General features: G+C 46.1%; 1 protein-coding gene across 2 annotated transcripts in view; it reads right to left on the minus strand.

Moving 5' to 3' along the window:
• LDAH (lipid droplet associated hydrolase) overlaps positions 1-22,253 on the minus strand; it is a 132,052-nt gene extending 109,799 nt beyond the window's left edge. For both annotated transcript variants that reach the window (XM_077311649.1, XM_077311639.1), the window contains exons 1-3: positions 21,957-22,253; positions 16,440-16,595; positions 598-732 (exon numbers count right to left, since the gene is read on the minus strand). In XM_077311649.1, coding sequence (XP_077167764.1) covers positions 598-732; positions 16,440-16,595; positions 21,957-21,987 — 322 coding nt within the window. In that variant the 5' untranslated portion in view covers positions 21,988-22,253. The remainder of the gene's footprint in view (positions 1-597; positions 733-16,439; positions 16,596-21,956) is intronic.
• Between the last annotated feature and the right edge of the window lie 2,540 nt (positions 22,254-24,793).

The following is a 24,793-nucleotide window of genomic DNA, read 5'->3' on the forward strand; positions in this document are numbered from 1 at the left end:
ACGCTGCACGATGGTGGTGGCAGAGGGGGAGCAGGAGGCATGGGGGCCCCACCACACACTGGCAGGACAGTGGCATGCTGCTCTCCCGCCAGCGTGGGGGTGGGAGAACGCCCCGTCCAGCTCTGCAGCTCCACTAAGCTAACGGGCGTTTGGTGTCGAATGCTCCTATGTGTATCGGTGTCAATATAGAGGAACTGGATAGCTGCCCATAAAGATGCCATGCTAAGGGAGGTCAAAACTGTTTCTGCAGAGCTAGGAGCAATTGCAATTACCACCTTATGGTCCGTGCTACCTTTTTCATAGTGAAATGTAACTTTCAGCTCTCAGAAGTTCCCAAGATGGACCAATTCCATTCTTGGCTACATTCAGATGTTCCAAACCAACCGCAATTTGTTTACAATGTGAGCAAACCTGAAACCCTCAGCCTCAGGCCTCCATCTGTCCTCCTGTGTAAACACAACTGAAGGCTGCGTGATTCCAAAAATCTTGAAATCCTGTAACGGTCCAGCTAAACGCTTATTCGTTCAAACCGCTTCACGGGGAGGAAAGGACAAAGCTTATAAAATGGCAGCATGTTAACAAGTTCATTCGTATTACCTTCCATCATTTCCATGCCATGAGGAACTTTACAGTGTCCTGCTTGACTTACAACCCAAACTGGATACTTCCGATTTAAGCCACGGTACAAAGCTTGAATGAATGTCCAGTAATAGCCAGGCAATCCTGGGTTGCCTGAAAAAGAAAGGGAAAACATGTTAAGGATTTGGACAATAATCAGACCTAGTTCAGCTGAGTGGCTACAAAATCTGAATTAACTTTGCATCCCATTAATATTGTTTGGAACCAGCCCACAACTTCGACATAGATACAGCTGATTTCGATCCTGCCCCCTCCCCCCCACCATCCCCAGCAGAAGTCAGTAAAAATGTTTTTAAAACACATTAGTTACTGCAGGACTACCAGTTGTTCCTAAGACCACTCTAGCTCAAAACATATTTTGAAGCGAAAGAAGATATTGCAAATGGCCGTGCAAACGTCCAGCCAAAGCTCTGGAAATTCATGTAATACAGGAAAAGTTTACCTTTCAGCAACATGGAAGATCAAAGTAGCTATTTGAAGATATACCGTATTTGCCGGCGTATAAGACGACCCCCCAACATTTCCACTCAAAATATAGAGTTTGTTACATTACAGTACAGTACTATGGGCCTCTATGGGCAGCTATGTCTATCCCAACTGAAGTGCACCCGGCGTATAAGACGATCCCCCCAATTGGAGGCATGTTTTTCAGGGGGGGGAAAAGTAGTCTTATACGCCAGCAAATACTTTAACTCATTTTGTCCTTTCAAAGATGCACTTGTAGTTTAGGGGGGGTGTATTTTTGGGTTTTTTTTTTAAACACAATGCATTAAGGTGCTTCATCGGCAAGGGATTGGGTTTACTAAAAACAAATATATCCTTCTCCGAATAATGGTTTACATCATCTTAAAGATTGGCTTTTCCTTTCCACATTCCTGACCCCTTTGAAAGCAACACAGAACGCTGTCGAAGCTTTTATACATTTTCACCTCCCAGCACTGATTCCACTGAAGAACACACGGAGGGTTGCTTTCCTTCAATCACCAGCCGAACAACGAAAGTAAGAAGTGTTTATATAACCTGCCTCAAGCTTTGTGCTCAGCACTAGCTTATGGCCCCGTGACTAATGCTTTTCGGAGACAAAAGGAGACTTCATCTCCGATAAGTGGAGTCACTACCTGAGATCGACTTCAGACGGGAAGGCAGAGATAAGATCTGTCAAAAAACAGACCTGGGAAAGACCCAGGGGAACAGAGAGAGTATCCTTCTCATAAGCATCTGCTCAGGAGAGAGATAATCTTTTACACTGGTCGGTTTGTAACTGGGCAATGTCAAAAAAAAATGCTTTAAAAGGGGAGAAATCGGAGCCACGGCCATGAGCTAACATCTGAATGAGGGAGATAATAACGCCAGCGAGGGAAAGAAAGTTCACCGCCACACAAAAACGCCGTCGGAAAAATTACCTCACTGCATTTCTAATCTTGGTTCGTGGACAACACAATTCGTACGACTGAAGTCGGTGAATTAGCATGGACAGGATCAAACTTCTGGGGTGGGATCCAGGGCCTCAAATCACCATGGCTCCGCTGAGGCCTCCAAAGGCAGGTTGTGGTTAGATATGGGCAAGCCTCCCCCCCTTCTCAGCTCATCCCCATCTTTCCTCAGTGCTTCTCAGGAGGATCGTTCGTAAGAACTGCGGACTCTAATCTGGAGAACTGGGGTGGATTCCCCTCTCACCCATATAAACAAAAACAAACAAACAAATAAATATGCAGACCGCTGGGTGACCTTGGGCTAGTCACAGGGCTGTTCCCGCAGAGCAGTTCTCTTAGCCTCTCTCAGCCCCACCTGGCTCACAGGGTGTCTGTTGTGGGGAGAGGAAGGGGAAGGTGCTTATAAGCCGCTTTAGGATTCCTTCAGGCAGTGAAAAGCGGGGTATAAAAAAAACAGTTATTCCCCCTTCTTCTAGCAATGTCATTCTTTCTGGGAATGACAGAATCCAGAATGTACTAGGAGTGGAAACAGGATATAGGTGGGTGACACTGCAACAGTTTTCCTTCCCCTTGGCTATCAGTGCACTGCCTCCCCGCCCCCCCCACCCCCGACCAATTAGAATGAGGCGGAATTGGGAAGGGGAAGTGGGAATGCTTCTTTGGCTCAGAACTGCCATCGGAGCAAGATAGAAATCTGGCAGATGGGAAAGGTCATCTTGTGCTCAGAGCCAAAGGATCTTCTATCAAATTAGGCCAAAGTTTCAAGTTATCTAACTGTACCACTGAACGGATCTGTGGTAGAAAAATTATCGTCACCTTTTGGCAGGTGGGCACCAAGAAATCCACTAACCCAAGACGGTGATCAGAGCCAAAAAAATATTATTCCAGTGCTGGGTTCTGGAGGATTACAATCACAGCTTGCTTTCCTGGAGTTTTAATTACTACATACGGGTGGGAAATAGTCTTGAAAGCACAACAATGTCCTTCCCCAGTTAATTGATCCTAGGCAATTCGCTACATTAAGATATGCCGTATATGACTTTTTAAAATGATTAAACATTTCTATGAATGTTCATCATTTTACAGTGCCAGATTACCCGCTTGGTGTGAAGAGGGCGTTATTATTTATGTTTTATTAATTTAGATTATTCACAGTCTACCTTTTGGCCCAATCTGGGCCACTGAGGCAGCTAACACCCCAAAACAGAGTACAAAAACCTTTCATGAAACAAATTAAAAACCAGAGCTAAATATACATTTCTATATAAACAGAGAGAGCTATTGTAAAATTATGTGCCCAACATGCATGGAGAGCAAAATGAAAATTATATCTGGATCTTTTTAGAATGGCTCTTTTTAGAATCAACGATATATTTAGCCAGAACTTTGGATTTATATAGTGCTTTACAGAGTTCCAAACATATCACATACATAGAATCATAGAGTTGGAAGGGACCTCCTGGGTCATCTAGTCCAACCCCCTGCACTATGCAGGGCACTCACATCCCTTTCGCTCATCCACTGTAACCTGACACCCCCTATAATAATCCCAACAGACCTATAACAAAAGTTCTGTCAGTATCACCGTACAGAAGTCAGGGGGATAAAGCCAGGAGAAGAGCAGCTTCAACAAAGACAAGTGTTCGAATCTGGGACTTGCAGGTTTACATCTCGAGTATTTTGCCACCAGCGCTGCCGTTCAAAAACAATGCTAAGGGTTTTCCAGATTCTGCAGCTGCAATGAACTGCTCTATGCCAATTTATTTTGAGTCTCCCCAGGGTTAATGAACCCGCCAGAGAGACAGGGGATTCAACCGACAGCATCCAGTTTCCCTTTCATGACCTCTATTGAGAGGCTCCTTCTGCTTTGACGCTACCACAGTCAGAGTCTAAAGATGACTAGTTAAAAGAGAGGGTAGAGACAAAGTGCAGCTATTATGAGATGGAGATAAAAAATGGGGAACCAGTCACATGAGATACCAGGCAATTATGGAACTAACACAGGAGAGCCAATAGCACACCAATGAAGACACATGAAATTGCTTTATACTGAATGAGGTCCATTCCGCACGACTTTAATGTAGCAGAAGGCTTGCAAATTGTAAACGCTACTAACTTGCAGTTCCGCAAGACATCGCACACAATCTGCAACACTCCTGAAACAGTTCCGTGAAAAGCGATTCGTTGTAGCGCTTCAAGGGAAATCGGGAAAAGTGGATTCATCCTCCGAAAAGCGCTACACTCTTGCAAACAATCTGCAACACTAGCGAAAAAGACCTGTGCGTTCCCATTGTTGCGGTTCCAACAAAGTCCCTCCCTGGCTCTCTCCTCCGAACTTCCGGCGAAGCAATCGCCATTTTCTTTTCCTCTGAGCGAGCGGAAAGCAACGAACCAGTGAGGCTTCATTCACCCAGCGAGGCTTCTCCAGCTACAGTCCCTCCACAGAAGTGCTTTAAAGCTCCCCTAAGTCCCTAAGTACAACACAGCCCCGTTTGCAAGTTCCCTTTATTTTCGGCTGAAAATTGCGCCCGTGCGGGGGGGGGATTTTTTTTCCACTCGGGGGAGCGTGGTAACGATGACTCGCCAGCTCACACGCCAGCTAGATGGGTCTCTATGTTAGGAAGAATCAAGGCATATTCATTGCAACCTGTATTTTTCTTTTTTTTTTTAAACTGTGCTTAAAGGGAAAGGCACTTTTCCAGAGCATGATAACAACCGCCCATTGGCTGTTCGTTTGATTGACGGCCAGGAGCGGGACCAAGCACAGAAAAATCGTTTCCTTTCTAGCGATTTTTGCGAGACCGGAAACCTGCGGGAAACGAATGAAACGCTACAGGATTCCACTACAAAGGCAGGTATGCGTAACACCGAGATTGCACTTTTAAAAATAGCGTTCCTGCTTTGTGGAACCAATTAACATTGGTCCTTGTGCGGAAACACCCAGAAAATCAGCCCATTAAGATCAACATAGTCTACTCTGACCAGCAGCAGCTATCCAGGGTCTCAAGTAGAGGTCTTACATAACACCTACTGCCTAGTCCTTCTAATTGGAGATGCCAAGGAATGAACTTAGAATCACAGAGGGGCTTCCTAGGTCATCTAGTCCAACCCCCTGTACTATGCAGGATCCTCACATCCCAATCGCTCATCTACTGTAACCTGCCACCCCCTTGAGCCTTCACAGAATCAGCCTCTCTGTCAGATGGCTCCCGAGGAAGCCTGTTCCACTGAGAAACCACTCTAACTGTCAGGAACTTCTTCCAGATGTTTAGACGGAATTTCCTCTGGATTAATTTCATCCCATTGGATCTAGTCCGTCCCTCCAGGGCAAGAGAGAACAACTCTGCTCCATCCTCCATTTGGCACCCTTTTAAATACTTGAAGATGGCTATCAGATCCCCTCTCAGTCGTCTCCTCTCCAGGCTAAACAGACCAAGCTCCCCCAACCTTTCCTCATACGTCTTGGTCACCAAACCCCTCACCGTCTTTGTTGCCCTCCTTTGGACACGCTCCAGTTTGTCAACATTCAGCTTGGGACCTACTGTGGGCAAAACAGAGGTTCTCCCATTGAGCCTCTCCTTCCAGTGAACTTACTCAAGCGTGAATTCATATTTCCCCGAAGAAACCCAAAAGTGAAACCTTGGTGCTGCTGAACGATTCAGAGAATCTCTGGATATTCGAAGGAGCCGTAAGGCACAAAGGAGTCAGCACCTGCCGTTGCTGTTTTTAAAGAAAGAAAGAAACTTATCCACAGACCACAAATTATATATGGAAATCCTCGTAGGTTTTTTTTTTTAAAAAGGAATTTAACTCTGGAGTACTGTTACATCACCGCTACAAAATAAAAATGCAGAATCATTTCAAAATAGTCAAATGTAAATCTCGGGGGGGGGGGAGCTGCAGGCCGCACAGAAAACCACTGTAATAATTGCTTTAGTGGCAAAGATTGCACCCGCTTTTTCCTCTCTGGACGCCGAGGGTTTCGATTTGAATAAAACCTGAAGTTTCCTTCCTTGAGGAAAATCAATCTGCCTTGGCTACGAATCAACCGCCAGAGGACAAGCAATGTCTAACTCCCCTGTGTTAAGGTGTGGAAGCTGGCCCATGCCGATGTCAGAAGGGTTTCAACAGCACCAGTACAGAACGCAGCAGCATTTGAAACACAAGGCGACGTTTGGGAGGGCTGACTTTGCAGAGAACTGATGATCACGGTGGATTCCAAGAGGAGCCTAGCTCAGGAACTGGCAGGGATATGTTTCTTAGATGTACAAAGAAAACATATTATGAACAAAGACCACACGTGGGGTTTGTTGCACTGGCTTCCCTCAACCATGGATTTGCAGCCTAAACTGCCTTACTTCTCACAACAAAAAAGAAAGGACAGCCCAATGTATTAACCACCTTATATTCCCTAAAGTAGTGGTTCTCAACCTGGGGGTTGGAATGACCCTTTCACAGGGGTTGCGGCAGGGCAAGAAGCTTAGTCGGGGGGGGGGGCGCCATCCACACAATAGCCTTGTGAGGTAGCTCAAGATAGAGTGTTCGTCTGTCTGGGGCAGCGGAAAAGAGCGAGATCGGCATGGTGGGACAAGAGGCAGAACTGAACTGAGAAACCCAGGGGGAAAAAAACAATTTACAGTATTTGCTGGCGTATAAGACTACTTTCCCCCCCTGAAAAACATGCCTTCAAGTGGGGGGGTCGTCTTATACGCCGGGTGCACTTCAGTTGGGATAGACATAGCTGCCCATAGTGGCCCATAGTACTGTAATGTAATGTAACAAACTCTATATTTTGAGTGGAAATGTTGGGTGGTCGTCTTATACGCCGTCAAATACGGTATATAAAATCATGAACAATGGATCTTCATGCCATTGGTCAGTTTTGGCTTAATTTCTGTGAAAGAACACTTGCATAATTTTATGGCTGGGGGTCACCACAAGATGAAGAACTGTATTAAAGGGTCGCGGCATTAGGAAAGCTGAGAACCATTGCCCTAAAGCAACATATTTTTGTAAGCACAAAATATAAAGTCACACACTTGTACAGCTTGATTTATTCTGAGCTATCCTTGTTTGGATTTGTTGTACAAATCTGCACTGTGTCTCTTCACCAACAGGTAATGGTCAACCGCTAAGACCAGCACCTAGATGAAAAAGAGGCAAGGTGCGCTGGACCTACCACCTGAATCGAAACGCTGCATATTAAATATTATACCATTTTAAACAGACACAAAGTTTACCTGTTTCAAATCAACTAACCCCCCCCCTCCCAAAAAAAGAGGTAGGCAATAAGGATGAAATGGGAAAATTCTGACTACTGCTAGTGTTGACCCCCACAAATATAAAATGCTGGATGCTTGACTTTTATCTCATTGTCCCATGAAATTGCTCTACGTAACAGAGCAAGGTCAAACAGCCTCTCCAAAAAAGACTTTATTATATCCCTTAAAAGTGGGAAAGTTGCTCTCTGTGAATCCACAAGTATTTCTAGCTGTTTGCTGGGGCCAGGAGGTAGCTAGAAGGAGCTGAGAAAAAAAACATGCTTTCAGACCTAGGGTATTTCCGCACCCTCAGCTTACGCCTGATTTTCTTGGAAGTCGATCTGCAAGCATCAGGATCGACTTGAGTATAGTCATTCCACACATCTGCCTTTTTCTCTTAATCATTTCTGCTGCAGAGGCACTTTATTTCTTCTGCATATGGCCACGTAGTGCTGGAGTCACCAATGGTGTAGCCAGTAGAGCTACAACAATAATGCCCGCTTTTAATTTTCTGCACAAGCACTCTCAGCATACTGTGACATAATGCTCAAGGTCCAGCCCTTCATCTGCAGAGAGATTATCGGCGTCATCATGGAAGTCCCACATTCTTTAAATTTTCTGCACATGGGCTCTAGTGATACTGCAGAACCAAATTAGAGTCCGGTGGCACCTTTAAGGCCAACAAAGTTTTATTCCAGGTATGGTTGGTCTTAAAGGTGTCACGGGACTCTCACCCGCTTGATTCTAGTGATGCTGCCTCACTCAATAATCGTGATTGCTCTGATTCCCCCCAGCTTTTTGGATTTTGAATGTGGGTGTCAGGGTTGGGGGGATTTTGGGGGGAAAAGGTCACCAGCAGGAGATTCATTCATTTGTACTATTTTCGGGTAGCCATTTTGAAACCGGCAAAACTCCATCTGGATTCCAGTTTGGGGTCTGGTTGGCAAAAGTGGAATTGGGCCAGAGGAATTTCTGATGGCAACACTGCAGGTTCTCATCCTGTGCCTGCGAAATAACCTTCTTCTTTTCTGTTGACATGTGTTTGGTGGGTGTGAATCTATTGTCCTTATCCCTAGATTCCGAAGGCTAGGACAAGGTGGAGGATGCCATCTGGCAACCTGGCTTTGCACTCATAGGGGCTGGATGCATCGGTATGCCCCAGCTGGCATGCCTGTGCCCTATCATTATGTGGTGTACCCAAGGAAAGTGGACTTTCTGGAGCATTTGGTGCTTTGGTGACTGTACAATTTCCAGATGACCCAGTAAATGTTTTCTGCAATTGCATCAGCATTAAAAGGACAGATGGATGTTGTCTCAATACTATGGAATTAGAACAGCGGTTCTCAACCTTACCTTTGCTGCGACCCCAACTTCGGTAGCAGCCGTGGTGGCGGTGGCGGCAGTGTGCACTCACAGATGCGCAACTGGGGCGGCGTGGAGGTGGCCATTGCCATGGCTCCGCCTCCTCTGCCTGCCACCTGCCGCCACCCATCGCCACTGCCCGCAAACTGGCGACCCCAGGGAAGGAGCCAAGCAACCCGAAATGGGGTTGCGACCCCAAGGTTGAGAACCACTGAATTAGAAGAAGAAAAGTTGGTTCTTCTATGCCGCTTTTCTATACCTGGGAGGCGTACACCCTCTTTGGGAGGAGGTGGGTTCTCCATCTTTGGAAATTTTTAGAGGCTAGGTAGCCATCTGATGGAGAGGCTGATTCTGTGAAGGCTCAAGGGGGTGGCAGGTTACAGTGGATGAGCGATAAGGTTCTGAGTGTCCTGCATAGTGCAGGGGGTTGGACTAGATGACCCAGGAGGTCCCTTCCAACTCTATTATTCTATGAATGTGTCTCAAAGCAGCTTACAGTGCTTTCCCTTTCCTCTCCCCACTACGGACACCCTGTGAGGTGAGTGAGGCTGAGAGAGCCCTGATATCACTGCTTGGTCAGAACAGCTTTATCAGTGCCGTGGTGAGCCCAAGGCCACCCAAGGTGAAGTCGGCGCTCCTAACCACTGCCCCAAGCTGGCAATTGGGGTGGGAGGGAAGCACAACACATGTGGTATGTGACATTGTTTGGAAGACTAAATCCAACTGAGCTGAAGCTATTATCAGCAATAAGAAACTAATTGATCAACCGTGCTGTTCCCATCTCCTCGAGAAGGCACTGAAAACTATCAAGAAAAGTGTGAAACACTTTAGCCCCCCCCCCCCCCAAGAGCCCCTGGGAAACATGACACCATAGCAAGGAAGGGCTGTACAAATAGTTGCCTGATACCCTATGAGTTGATTGAGTCACATCCGACCTCTAAAACAGAAGACCACTGGGTGGTGGCCAAGTTTATTACATAATTCAAACACTTTGCATTTCTAAAACAACTGGGCATGTTAAACAGAGCAAGAAAATAGCTCAGTTGTGTTCTCCTTTGGTTATGTGCATCACAGAATCATAGAACCATAGAGTTGGAAGGTGCCATAGAGGCCATCTAGTCCAACCCCCTGCTCAACGCAGGATCATCCTCAAACATCCAGGATAAGCAGCTGTCCAGCTGCTGCTTGAAGACTGCCAGTTTACTGTCTCTTTGAACTAATTCCTTGAGGCAGTTTCCACCGTAAAAAGCACAAGCCGATAAACCCCTTCAAGGTTCAGACTACATTTTCCATCAGCGGAACAGAACTTTCCTGTTTCCCCCTGTCCCACTGCAACCCACAGATCTCCATGCAACGCTGTTCTTGGTGGACAGGGCACACTGAGGAACCACATGTGTGGTGGGAAGGGCAGTTTCAGTTTAGCTGGATCCAATAAAACAGTGGTCCCCAACCTTTTTATCACCGGGGACAGGTCAGTGCTTGACAATTTTACTGAGGCCTGGGGGAGGGGGGTAGCAGCCGCCTGAGCCCCTGCTCCACTTGATTTCCCGCCGGCACCCCTGACTTCCTGCTGCCCACTGGGGGTGCTGCCAGCAGCAGCTACGCAGTGCCACGCCAAGGGGGGAGCTCCAGCCATGGCGGCCGCCAGAGAGCACCAAAGGTGAGCCGGCCGCAGTGTGGCTGGACAGCCCCCAAGGCAGCAGCCAGGGAGGACGAGGAGGAGCCGCAGCCCGGTACCCACTGATCCACGGACCTATAGCGGTCTGTAGACCGGGGGTTGGGGGCAGCTGCAATAAAACATCACGATACAAAAATTAGAGAACAGTAGCAGAGGTGTGTGTGTGTATAAACTAACACATTTAATACTGTACCTGCAGCAAAGCAGCAAGTAATTTGCCATTCCACTGTGTAAACCGCATCATAGGAATAGATGTTCATCAGTTTTCTTTCAAGCCTAGTTTAAAAGCATGACGGAATCCATAGCCTGGTACAGAACAACAACCAAACTTGGCACAACGCAGAAGGAAGCATATTTTAAAGAGACACTACAGGCCCTGCCCTTCAAAGTTATCTTCCTTCTCCATTTTCAAGACTGTGTTCTTAAATTACTTTCCTTATCTCTGTAACAGTTTTTATCAGTTTAATGGCCACCCTCATTGCCTCTGGTTTATGGTAGACGCTAAACCCCATATTTCTGCCCCAATTTGGTACATTAGTACTAAAAGGTCATTTAGGTAAAGCAAGAGCTACAGATACTAGCACTAATAGTCCTTGTTTGTGTTGGTTTTATCCACCTAAATGCACACGGATGCTTGCTTGCTTCTATTACTGGAAAGGAGGAAGGATTAATGAAAAAAAAAAAAACCCTCTAACCAGCAGTTCATCAAAACAATATATATACATATATATGTATACATATATATGTATTTGCTTTTTATCTTTCAAAACAGCACCATCTTCTGGCACATCTTTTTGCAAGTCAGAAAGCGTAATTGTCTCGTTTTCAGCATTACTTTCTGTCTGATTCATCATAAATGCTGCCTACAAAGCACATATGGGAAGGACAATAAACACACCCGCTTCCAATATTAAGGCAGCTTCTGTGGCAATTCCCCAGGTCCATTTCTGCAACTCCACAGCCCAATTCTGATGTTTAATCCTGATGGGGGTGGAGGAGACAGAATTTGGAACAACCATAAAATAGCCTGAACAGCTTGGAGACACTGGGGGTTGCCAACTTCCAGGCACAGCCTGGAGTTCTAGAATCACCACTCAAGCCACTTGGAGACCAAGGGCTGCTCTGGAGGAGGCCAACCTGTGCTCCTCTTGCACCTTCTGGCGCTGCCTTCCTCCGGAGCTGATCCTTGCAGCTCTCCCCTGCCCTGCTGCCTCTGCCAAGCCTCTCACCTGGGCGTCCTCTCCACCCACCCATTTACTCATTATACTGAATAAGTAAAACCATAACTGTTATCCATTCATCTATTGTCTTCTCTGTACATTTTGACTCTAAATGCAACCTCAGGGAATAAATGTTACCTGATACCATATGAGAAACTCTAAAACTGATATACCTAAAATTCCTAATGTGCTTAACTGCATACTTATATCCATGGTTTGTTGGCCTAGGAGAATAATTACTGTTTAAAGAAATTCAAATCAAATACTGGAAGGACTGTTCTTGCCTGGTGAAGAACAGAGGCCTGTAACTTAAAGAATCAGAGCTAAGAGTATAGGACAGTGGCAGAGACCATACTTTTCATAAACAAAATTACGGGTTCAGCCTATAAGCATTTACAGTTATAAAGCTTTTGGGAAGCGCTCCCTCTCCCTCCCACCCTCCCTCAGTCAGAGGGCTTCCCAAAAGCCTTGATAGCACACTCAAGGCCTGTGCGAGGCCTTTGCAGGCCTTTGGGAAGCGCTCCACCCACCACCCCAGCCGGGTGTCTTACCTGGGACCCTGCAAGTGGCGCGGAGGAGTCACCGACTGATTGGCTGTAGCAGCCAGGCATGTCTGTGAGGCAAGGGGTGAGGGCTTGGTGAGGGAGGGCGGAGCTGTAGGGGCAGTGCCAATCAGGGTGCAGCTGGCTGCACCCTGATTGGCCCTATTCCAACTTGGACAGGGAGGGCGGAGCTGTAGGGGCAGGGCCAATTGCCATGGAGAGGCCGGACAGTCCGTCACCCAAGGCTGTTTCACAATTATTAAGAGGCACCAAACGGATAAGATTAAGACTCCACTCTTATTTAGAAGCCTAATTTATAATTTTAATTCAAATTTTAAAGCCACTTTCCTCCTGCCATCTATAAAATTAATACAGATGAAAGCAGGGGCCTGTATAGACACATCTATAAAGCACACATCAAAGAAGATACTAGAGAGGGCAACTAGAGATCCCCCAAAAGAGTCTGTAGTTGAAACCAGTTTACAAGTAAGGTGACAAAATAACTATTCAGACCATAAAATTTTGTATCGAAGACATATATAAGCCAAAATAACAAAAGTACAAGAGAAATAACACCAAGTAACTATTTCCTACTCATGGCTCAGCTGTATGTAGGAAATCACCTGATTTGAACGAGAGTAATGACATGCCCCTCCCATAGTACAGTGTAATCAGTATCCCAGACAGCAATCAAAACCCCCACTCCAATTCATATGGCACACCTCACTAGTCCTCCTTTTGGGTTGCAGCAAAACCAGCACACATAAACAACAGTTAATGTTGTAATTCAGAACCAAGAAATGGAAAGAAAAGCAACAATAAATGAGGCACAGCTAGATTTAGAGCAGGGACAAGGATGCAAGACGGAAGAGTAAAAGGCAATGAACCTGCCGAATTGTATTTGGGGGGGGGAGGGGATCCAATCCAACCTAGGTAACAAAGCAAGCAAAAAATATTGACCATTAAAAGGTCCTACAAAATACTAGTAATAGCAGCAATCTTTACTTATGAATGTTACTATGTCAATCTTACAATGAAATGTTTCTTTCTATATTGATTTTTGAACTCTTGTTAGTTTTACGTTTTTTTCTCTATTTTATCGATAGTTAATCGACCTTTCAGGAAACTGCTCTATTAGATACATGTTTAAAACGTTTAATATTTTTACTAATCCAAGGATGTAAACTGCCTTGAGTATTGTTTGTAACTGAAAGACGGGACATAACAACTAATAAGCGCATGCATAAACAATACGAGGAGTAGGATGAAGAAAGAAAAAAGATTGCTAATGCATACAGAACGGGGGGGGGAGGGACGGGGACAAGGCTAAAGGCCAGGGAAGGGATGAGGGACACCTGAGTGAGCTTTCCGTGGAGGAGAAAGGGGCGCCAACTGTAAGGGGGGAAGCGCTTGGGAAGAGACATGACGTGACCCAACCCCATTCCTTTCATCCTTGCTGGGAAACAGCAAAGGTGAGGCCTCCTTCCTTTACCTGCTGCTTCTGGGAGGAAGGTGTCCCGGCTTCTTGGACCCCGGGCCTCAGGCAAACACGCAGTCAAGCAGGCGAGGAGTCCCAGACAAAACTTCGATCAGCTTACGCTTACGCTTGTTTGCATGCTCCCGCCGCCAATCCCACCCCCACTCGTTTTTGTTCTCGCACTGACAGACCGAGTCGTTCTCTTACTCACGCGCACACGCGTTCCCTTGCCCACACAGCAATTGAGGACGCAAGCTCGCCCGCAAGTCACTCTGTCCATCCTCAGCTGCCACGCAGGCCTGCCTTTGGCGCCTCCCTCTGTCCCTCTCTCTCTATTTCAGGAACAAGCTAGTGAGCGCACGTGTGTGTACATACACAGTTCACGCTCTCGGCTACTAAACCGAAGCAGCCCAATGGCAGGGGCCAAACGGGAGGCACCGAACAAGCGGGGCACAGGTGGGAGGCACCCGGGTTCAAGGGCCACTCATCCCTGGCGGGCACTGCGCCCCTCTGTTTTGCTGGCCGGCACATGCCCCAACGCCACTGGCGGCAGTGTCTGTCCGGGGCCGGGCAAAGCTGCGCCGAGACCAGCCGCTGGCGGGAGTTTTAAAGACTGCGGGGGGGGGGGGGGGGCGGGACTTTCTCCTCAAAAGCGGGAGTGTCCCGCGAGAATCGGGACGCCTGGTCAGCTTACACTATGGGCAAGTGAGTTTTTCTGCTCCCAAATACAATCACAAAATCTATACTTGATTATAAAGATTAAATGACAAAATTTTAAAATAATGTATTAATTAACCTGTCAACTTTTTCTCTTTCATGCTGCAAACCATTATAGAATCTCTATGCACAACACACGCACAACTCGTCCCACAGTATCTCCACATAGAATATCCACTCTGAAGATGGCTACTTCTTTTCTACACATCAGGCTTGGTCCTTCATAGAGATGTGAATACTCAGAGGGGAAGAAAACTTAGAAAAAAATTATTTTCCTCACAATATTTACCAAAGACGAGATGAAACTGCTATGAAATGTTTTCTTTCAAAATCAGTTATTCCCCTTAGTAATTAGCTCTTATTGGGAACCTGTGGTTGGGAGATGAAAGCAGGGAGATGGGAGATGAAAGCAGGAGTGGTGTCATAATCTATTAGAACGTTTCAGCAACATGTGCCCTCACTGGATTTAGAACATCACCTGACACTAAATGGCACGAGACTATAATTGAGCCATAGACGGAGGAGGAGGAGGAGGTTCTTATGTGCCGCTTTTCTCTACCCGAAGGAGGCTCAAAGCAGCTTACAGTCGCCTTCCCATTCCTCTCCCCACAACAGACACCCTGTGGGGTGGGTGAGGCTGAGAAACAGACACCCTGTGGGGTGGGTGAGGCTCCCCACAACAGACACCCTGTGGGGTGGGTGAGGCTGATATCACTGCCCGGTCAGAACAGTTTTATCAGTGCCGTGGCGAGCCCAAGGTCACCCAGCTGGTTGCATGTGGGGGAGCGCAGAATCGAACCTGGCATGCCAGATTAGAAGTCCGCACTCCTAACCACTACACCAAACTGTGCCATCTAATACCAGGCACAAATGTATTAATTAGAAAAGTTAGCGTTCTTGTTTTGTGCTGCAAGGCTGGACTGTGTTGCTGAGTATTAGGGGTTTTTTTTAAATGTTTAATAAACTTTATTTTATTAAGGTCTAGTTTATTGTGTGTATATAGCCTCAGCCCTGGATGTTACCTGCTTGCCCAAAGGGTAGGAGTGTTTTGACTTCTTGTCATATCTATCTATATAAGTACAGCCAGATGTCTTAGTGCTATGCCATCATATCTTAATTACAGCTGCCTGCATAGGAAATGAATGAAATCAATCAGTTACACACTTCTGCAATCACGTACAACGAACAAGGGATAATGACTTTTGTCTCAATCTTCACTGAAGATACCATCTGCAGTGGCACAAAACAACCAGCATGTAGTAACCAACTACAAACAACAGCGTTACAATGCTCCAATAGGATAATAAACGTAGCAACACAATACTAGAACAAGATCATGAGCACCAGGTACAATCAAATCTTGGTAGATTTTGGGGAGTGATTGTCACAGTCTTACTTAAGACCTCCTCAGGACCCACGATAGCTATGGATCAAAACAAAACACAGTTTTTATAAAGATCATTCTAATTCCAGTTCCTAATTTTATTTTGAAAATTTTATTTTAGGGCCAGATTTGTCCCTACCCTTCTCTTTGTTGTACATATGACACTAATGCATTGGTTCTCTCATCTTGTAAGCCACTTTTGTGTTATTGTTGGTTGTATTATACCATTTTATTGTGTAGAGGATGCTATTTTCAGTTCAATGCACTGTAATCTTCGAATCCTATATTACTGCATTGCGGAATGTATGCGTTATATTGCTCTGATTGCATTGTTTTTAACAGGGAGGGGGCCGTGGCTCGGCAGTGAAGCATCTTCTTGGCATACAGAAGGTCCCAGGTTCTATCCCCAGCATTTCCAGTTAAAAGGACCACACAACTGGTGGTGTGAAAGTTCTCTGCCTGAAACCCTGGAGAAAGCTGCAGCCAGCCAGGGTAGACAGGACTGACCTTGATGGACTGATTGTGCTAGAAGGCAGTCATATGTACATGCTGAATTGTGTAATCCACTCAGAGTCCCAAGGACGAAAGCAGACAATAAGTGAAATAATCAGTGTTCTTCTTTAGATTTTCTCCCTTCAGTTATATATATCTTACACAAGTTCCCTGTTTCTTATAATATGCCCAACCGAGATAATGTACCCTTAAATGGGAAGTTGGGAGACTTACCTGGGATGACTAAAAATAAGAGTCTTGGAACACCTGCATCTTCGAAGAGATTTTGCCAAGGGCCACATTTTAAGACCTGAGTAGCTGCTCCGCAAATGCTGGTGAACTCTTCGTGCACTGGGATCTGCTCTTCCAACACTGGTTTATTACCTGCAGCTAAAGAAAGGGAGAAAGTTTTTGTGTGTGTGTGTGTAAAGTAATTAACTATTTATGCATAATTACAGCATGTGCTTTCCTGCAGCAAAAGAAATTTCTCCCCTTATTTGACTACTGAATGATTTTGCTTGTCTGTTCGACTCATCCTTGGAAAGCTCACAATGGCTTGCCCGGAGCCCCCATTGCCCCCAAGGCAGACGTGAATCAGTTCGCACTTGCTCCCTTTCAGTGGTGGGGGTGGTAGGAAGTGCTGTCAAGTCATTTCTGACGTCTGATGACTTTCCAAGGCTTTCCAAGGCAAGAGATATTCGGAGGCAGGTTGCCACTGTCTGCCTCTGCCTAATGACCCTGGACTTCCTTGATGGTCTCCCACCCCGATACTAACCAGAGTTGATCCTACTCAGCTCCCGAGATTAAGCTGGTGTGGGCCATCCATCCATCTTTTCATCCCAGCACTTCCCTGGCACTCAGGGCTTAGTATGGTTACCAATATTATTAATATAATAACTAGGGGCCAAGCCCATTGCATTCAAGAAGGTGCTAGATTAGGGGGGTGGAGTGGAAGAACTCTGTGGACAGCCTCCCCCTCCCCCCAGGACCTGGAAAGGCTGCAGGCAATTGTTATGGAACTCACCAGTAGGGGCAGCTCTCACACAGCAGAGACCTGCAGCCTCCTAGCCTCGGAGGGAAGTGGAAGGAGGAGGGGGTGGTCAGGGGTGGGGGACAGAAGGTGATTGGCTGGCCGCTGGACAGACAGGCAAGCCGGTTGGAGGAGGAGGAGACACTCAGGGGCGGGACAGCCACCCTGAGTGGGTGTTAAGCACTGAGTGGCACTTAAGCCACGAGACAGGCTCCTTCTCCAAGGCCTTACCAGAAATGTTAAGTGGAACAGATAAAATAAATAATAAATATAATAAATAAATAAAAATGCTATATAGAACAATTTAATACTCTGGCACGACAATCATAAAAGCTGATAGTAGGCCTAGTTAGATTGCCCCAATGGGATGCCTGGAGGAAGAATTCCATCTTACATTCTGCATAGTGTTTGCTGTCAGACAGACATTCAACGAGCTACATATTATCACTCAGAGGTTGTCCTTTTCCCTTGTCCCAGAAGGTCAAAGACATAACCCAGTCCCAGATTTCTCCTGCACCTTTTCCCACTTTTCAAATCTGCCTAGCATTCCACGCAGGATTAAAAACAAGGGCCTTAAAGACCAGCTTCTCAAATATTTTCTCTCTTTCCCATCCCCCCCTTTTACAAAACAAAATAGGACATCCAGTCTAATAAGTTACAGAACTCAAAAGGCTACATATTTTGTGTTATTTTGGTTGGTCCTGAAAGAAAGGCATTACCACCGCTTTTTGTTTCCAATGTTTTCTAGGGTGTTTCTCCTGCTGCTGGGAAAGGAACTGTAAAGAACACTGTGCATAGAATATAATACCGCACCTGCTGGGGAGTGAAGCTATCTTTACTAGCATCTTCAGCTTGCTATTTCAAATGCCATCTTTATTTCTCCAGCCTCTCATAAAGTTGGATCCCACCTAGGAGTCATGAGTTTCCACCCTGCATTTCCCCCAGGAACAATGTGGGAGGGGGGCATCAGGGAGAAGCCCTCCTCCCCCTTTGCTTACTCCGATCTTTTAAAAATGGGATCCAACCTTTTATGTGCATGTTCTACAAATACACAAAGAGAATCACAAGGAAAGATGAAGGACAATCAGGCAAAACAGAATAATCGCAAAAACCAAGCTGCAATACATTTGCAGATACACCATAAAGCCAGCAATGTAGTCTGGAGAAGAAGACCTTCATCATTGCACCTGAAGTCCTATTGAACATGTTGGATCTTCTCAGCATAGCATTGGCTAGAGACAGCGATCAGGGAGGCTAGTCTAAAATGCAGCAATGGAAGAATATGCCTTGGCTGGGAGGACGGAACATTTGAAGTTACTTGATGGTTTGTCTTCTTTAGTGGGGCAAAGTCATCTGAACTGGTAGGTCACAACTCTTCTCTTTCCAGGCAGGGCTATACCGATTTGCCAATTTGCAAATCTAAAACCCTCCAGTTTTAGTAGAGCCCAGCTCCAAAACAAATTTTACTTCTGATTAGGCTTTTACATTTGTTTCTGTGGTGGTGCAGTGTGGGTGTCTTCTACCTGCTGAAGAGAACAAACCGCCAAGTGACTTCCAATGCTTTGTTCTCCTTCAGTGGGGGAAGTCACATCCAAACCGGTTATAGGCCCATCCTACAACCTGGGTGAGATCCTCATTTTTATTTTTATTCTGTCACACAACTATGTGGCACACCATTCTATCAGATGAAGTTTCTACAGATTTTAACTGGTCCCACCTACTGGGTCTCACACAGGTATAAAAAGTGGACTAGGTTGCAGTTCTACAGATTTCTTCCACCAGAACCCTGGTAGAAAAAGTTGCTGACACCACAGGTCTGGTGGAGTGGGTCATAACATCCTTCAGGGCAGGGGTAGTTAACCTGTGGTCCTCCAGATGTTCATGGATGACAATTCCCATGAGCCCCTGCCAGCGTTTGCTGGCAGGGGCTCATGGGAATTTTAGTCCATGAACATCTGGAGGACCACAGGTTGACTGCTTCAGAGGACTTGCACTTCATAAGCCTTTTAGATAAATGGCTCAACACACCTAATGGCCTTGAGCTGTGAGAAACAGGCAGAAAATCCTTTAGGCTAGTCTGCACTGTCCTATTTAAGCAGACTCATGGAACCCTGCCTTCATCTAGTTTGTGCAGAGGCGACCTGTCAGCTGAAGACGAGTAGACAAGAAATGGTAGTTTTCAAGCTGGCGATGGCAAAACTTTATTCAAACAATATAAACTGTTATAAGCAGAACGAGTTCCTAGGTACAACAGCCTCGTTTTTCATTTTTACTTCCTCAGTGAACTTATCAGTATAGTGTAGTATTTCTTTAAACTGGTTTTTAATAAAGTTAGTCTTCAACACGCTACCTTATATTTTAAGACATACATCTTGGGTCTACTAATATCAAAGGTTCAACAAGGTAACCATCCAACTTATAAGATTCCCTAGAGTTTATTTTGTTTGAATAAAGTTTTCTTTTCTTGTCTGTTTGTGCCAGACTCTTTGGGATGACATGGTGTAGAACAAAAGTGTGGTAGTACCAACTCTAGGTTATAGAAATCGAATAAATAAACAAACAAACAGAATAAGGGGACAATACCTTTGGCACCAAGGAAGGATCCTTGAGACCTTGTGAAATATACACAATTCCTTCCAGGCCAATAAAGTCCCAAATTAAATCCTTCTTGCAGAAGTCATCTCTCCAACAAAAAAGATGTCTTCTGAGAAGGAAACTTTAGATTCTGCCCATTTGAAAGGATCAAATGGAGGTTTATGAGAGACTTGTACCACTAGAAAGGTTCACAGTAACCTGTGCCTAATGGGAGGTACCTGGGGAAGGCACTGGGAAACCACCCTGTATTGAGTCTGCCAAGAAAACGCTAGAGGGCGTCACCCCAAGGGTCAGACATGACTCTGTGCTTGCACAGGGGATACCTTTACCTTTAATGGGAGGTACCAACAGTATGGTTCCTTGGAGAAAAAGCATATTGTGCATGTCAGAAGAAAAAACAAGCAGTCTTTTATTATTGTTGTTCCTTGGATTTCTAGACCGCCCCTCTCCAAAAAGGTCTCAGGGCAGCTTACAAGAAGAGGAATAATCGTGTATAATAAAACACTTAAAATCTTAAACCAGGGGTAGTCAAACTGCGGCCCCCCAGATGTCCATGGACTACAATTCCCAAGAGCCCCCTGCCAGCGAATGCTGGCAGGGGGCTCTTGGGAATTGTAGTCCATGGACATCTGGAGGGCCGCAGTTTGACTACCCCTGTCTTAAACTCAAATACTAGTACAGTAGCCATGTCAGTTAAAACATCTCCCCAGGTCTGATGTTAAAGCCATTCAAGATATAGACTAATTCGCCCAGCTTTGATGCGAGGGGCATGGCTGGCCCAGAAGCCTGGGCAGGGTGTTAGGCAGGAGAGCCTGTTCAGATGGTTAAGCACCTTGGCCACAAAAAAATGCCTGGTGGGAAAATTGCCATTTTGCTTTGGAAGCTCCATAAAAGCCTAGATCAGTGGTCCACAACCATTTTCAGGCTGTGTACCGGCGGCGGCAGGGAGGGCAATAGTCCTAAGAATTTCCAGTCCTGCCTCATATTATGCATGCACACAAAGGCCACTTTGTGCTGCGGGAGTTTAGAAAGCATTTATGAAATATGTATTATAAAATTATGAAAAGCACCTGTAAAATATTTTTTAGAAAATGTGTATGTCACCTCAGGGCAGCTCACAAAGCCAACACACCTACACAATCCTGCAATTACATCAAAGGGCTCCCACCCTCCCATGAAAACAACCAAAACCGAAAAAAAACCTATAGCCCTCAAATACTTTGGCCACCTCATGAGAAGGAAGGACTCCCTGGAGAAGAGCCTAATGCTGGGAGCGATCGAGGGCAAAAGAAGAAGGGGACGACAGAGAATGAGGTGGCTGGATGGAGTCCCTGAAGCAGTCGGTGCAAACCTAAATTAACTCCTGGGAATGGTAGAGGACAGGAAGGCCTGGAGGATCATCGTCCATCGGGTCGCGATGGGTCGGACACGACTTCGCTCCTAACAAGCCCTGAAGAATCTATTTGAAGTGCAGTGAAAACGATCGTCTGCAAGTGCATTTTTAAAATGGTTTCATCACTGTTATTGATTATATATCTTAATTTAATCCATTTTCAAATCAATTACCAGTTGTATCTGAATTTATTCTCCCTGCGTGGACTATGATCGTTGTACACCGCCCCGAGCCAGTCAGTCAGTCTATAAATTGAACAAATAAGCAAAAGCTTCCTACCCAGGCCCTACAAGCAGGATTGTCTGCCTCAGAACAAGCTGTGCCTGGTGGGACCCCCGTTCTGCAAGAGCTCCCCCGGGAAGGATGCTCTATAGCAACCTCCAGGTTGGCACCATTCCGACCACTTTATTTCAGAACAGTGTGTGTGTGCGTTTCCTAAGTGACAGATTTTTACCAAAAGCGACAGACAAGACTCGGGAGGCGGGAAAGCGTCCCCCGCTGCGGCCCATCAGTTAAAATCCCGGCGAGCGAGGTCGGAGCGGCCACCCTGCAAAGAACCGGAGCCTGCAGATGGCCCTTTCGGGGCTGCCCAGGGAACAAGCCAGCCTGCGACGCCTTCTCTCCTCCCCGCCGGGCACGAGAAGGGCCAGCCGGGGGGAATCCTTGCAAAGAAGCCCCAAAGGGGCAGGCGGCGGCGGCGAGGGGAACGCCGACCGATGCGTCCAGCACGTACCTTCCCTGGCCGCCGGTGCGCTGCGCAGCATTTCGGCAGGAGAGACGGGCACGGCGCCTCTTCCAGGTCGGGCGGAAGCAGCGGTCGGAGAAAGATGGAAGCCGAAGACGCGACGCTTCCGCCAGACTAGGATGTCGTCGCTTGGTGGGCGGGCCGGAGCCCGCCTAGTGTGGGAAGCGCCCTGCCCCTTGGGGGTGGGCAGCGCTGGATGCCTGACCCGGTTGGCTTTCTGGGTCAGGCGCGCTTCCTTCCCTCCGTTTGGGAGAGCTGTCCTGGCCGGGTTCTTTGTCTGCCCCTTTGGACGTCTGTTCTGCAGAAGCAAACCTAGCTGCAAAGGCACATGGAAGCGACATGATCCTACATGTGTGGAAAGAGCCCGGGTTTTCAGGGTTCTGTTTGTTCTTAGATTTATACCTTGCTTTTATCCCCGTGGAAGACCCAAAGCGGCTTATACCATTTTCCCCTTCTTCCATTTTTCCCTTCTAACAAAGAGTCGCCAGTTCCAGTTTACTGCAGTGGCTTCTAATCTGAAGCTATATTATTATTATTATTATTATTATTATTATTATTATTATTATTATTATTATTATTATTATTATTATATGTTTATGAATTGCCCTCCTGGCCAGCTGGCTCAGGGCGATGTTCAACATATATCATCAATAACAGTAGAAGTTAAAAACAGTTAATAACTTTTAAAACCACATCTACAACTTTCACCCACATCCTTGGTGGCCTCTCATCCGAATGCTAGCCAGGGTCGGCCTTGCTTAGCTTCCAAGCCCTGCTAAGGCTTGCCTGGGCTATTTGAGAAAAGACATATATGAAATGTATTGTTCTTATGTATTGTTCTTACATTATTATGTAAACCGCCCTGAGCCCCTGGGGAGGGCGGTATATAAATTGGTATATAAATATAATAAATAAATAAATATTTCTGTGAGTACCTGCAATGTAGCATTACAAATCTTGGACAATGGACAATCATGCAGCAGGTTCAATGAATGTATATGGCTATTGTCTGTGCCAGGCTACCGTCTGTTGGATGAGACTGCTGTTCTAGAGCGTTGAAAATAATAAAACATACTCTTACGTAAACTTGGCAGATTGTGAGTGGGTGGACAGAAGGGATTGCGTGGGTGCTTGGGTTGTGTGGTCCCTTGTTGAATGCCCAGAGAATTGTCGATCCTCACTTTGGAATTGGGAGGCAAATTTCTTTGAGGCCAGATTGGCCAGGGATTGTTTTTTTTTTTGGGGGGGGATCATCTGGGCATGGAATTGTGGTCACTGTGGGTGGGCAGCTGGTTGTGAATTTCCTGCATTCTGCAAGGAGTTGGACTAGATAAACCTAGAAGTCCCATCCAGCTCTATGATTCTATGACTTTTTCTGCTTTATATCTGTTTAATTTCAAATGATCTTAACTGTTGTTGTAGTTAGGTGCGAAGTCGTGTCTGACCCATCGCAACCCCATGGACAATGATCCTGCAGGCCTTCCTGTCCTTTACCATTCCTTGGAGTCCATTTAAGTTTGCACCTACTGCTTCAGTGACCCCATCCAGCCACCTCATTCTCTGTCGTCCCCTTCTTCTTTTGCCCTCAATCGATCCCAGCATTAGGCTCTTCTCCAGGGAGTCCTTCCTTCTCATGAGGTGGCCAAAGTATTTGAGTTTCATCTTCAGGATCTGGCCTTTTCAGGAGCAGTCAGGGCTGATCTCTTCTAGGACTGACCGGTTTGTTCACCTTGCAGTCCAAGGGACTCTCAAGAGTCTTCTCCAGCACCAGAGTTCAAAAGCCTCAATTCTTTGACGCTCGGCCTTCCTTATGGTCCAACTTTCGCAGCCATACATTGCAACTGGGAAGACCATAGCCTTGACTAAGCGCACTTTTGTTGGCAGGGTGATGTCTCTGCTTTTTATGATGCTGTCCAGATTTGCCATAGCTTTCCTCCCCAGGAGCGTCCTTTAATTTCTTTGCTGCAGTCCCCATCTGCAGTGATCTAAGAAAATAAAATCTGTCACTATCTCAATTTCTTCCCCATCTATTTGCCAGGAATTGAGAGGGCCGGATGCCATGATCTTTGTTTTCTTGATGTTGAGTTTCAAGCCAACTTTTGCACTCTCCTCCTTCACCTGCATCAAGATGCTCTTTAGTTCTTGTGATTGGTCTGGCTTCCTGTCAGGAGTCGGATAAGCTTGCTGCAAGCTATGAAATACAAAGGGCAGAAGATGTGTTTGGTCGTTTCCACCTCCCTTAATGGGCAGGTGAACAATCTCTCTGAGATCGGAGATTACCTAAACAGGGTTACACTCTCAATTTGCATTGACCTAATTAGTTTTGAAGGGTGTGACTGTGGTTAATTGTTGTTGTTCTGTGCTACCTCACAGAGGGACTGTGCACACATGCACACAAGATTACTAGCTAGCCTAGTAGCAGAGTGGGAGGGGGCTTCTCCCAATTGGAACTGTTTGGAGTCCCTCTCCCTCCCTCAGTGTTCTCTTTGCCACCTTGAGAAGAACGTTCCTTGCTAGCTCCTCTCTTTATCAACAAGGATGTCTTTATTCAAAAATCATATCTTTTGCTCTATGGAGATGACTCATACAGACAAGCACTTTATCTGTCTTTTGTTCCTCGGGGAAAACCACAACATAGCACCGTGTAAGATCTGCCAGCAATTTACCCCCAAAATCGTATGTGGACTGCTTCTCTCACCTTAAGGCCACCTTATATGAGAAGACTTTACCCACTTCTGTTAACCCAGCAGCCAAGTAGAACAATTGGTCTTTTCAGCCCTCAAACTGATTGTTGGAGATCCCACCCTCCTTGCTTGTTTCCTGCT

The sequence above is a fragment of the Paroedura picta genome, chromosome 1 (assembly GCF_049243985.1).
Source record: "Paroedura picta isolate Pp20150507F chromosome 1, Ppicta_v3.0, whole genome shotgun sequence".
NCBI classification, from domain to species: domain Eukaryota; kingdom Metazoa; phylum Chordata; class Lepidosauria; order Squamata; family Gekkonidae; genus Paroedura; species Paroedura picta.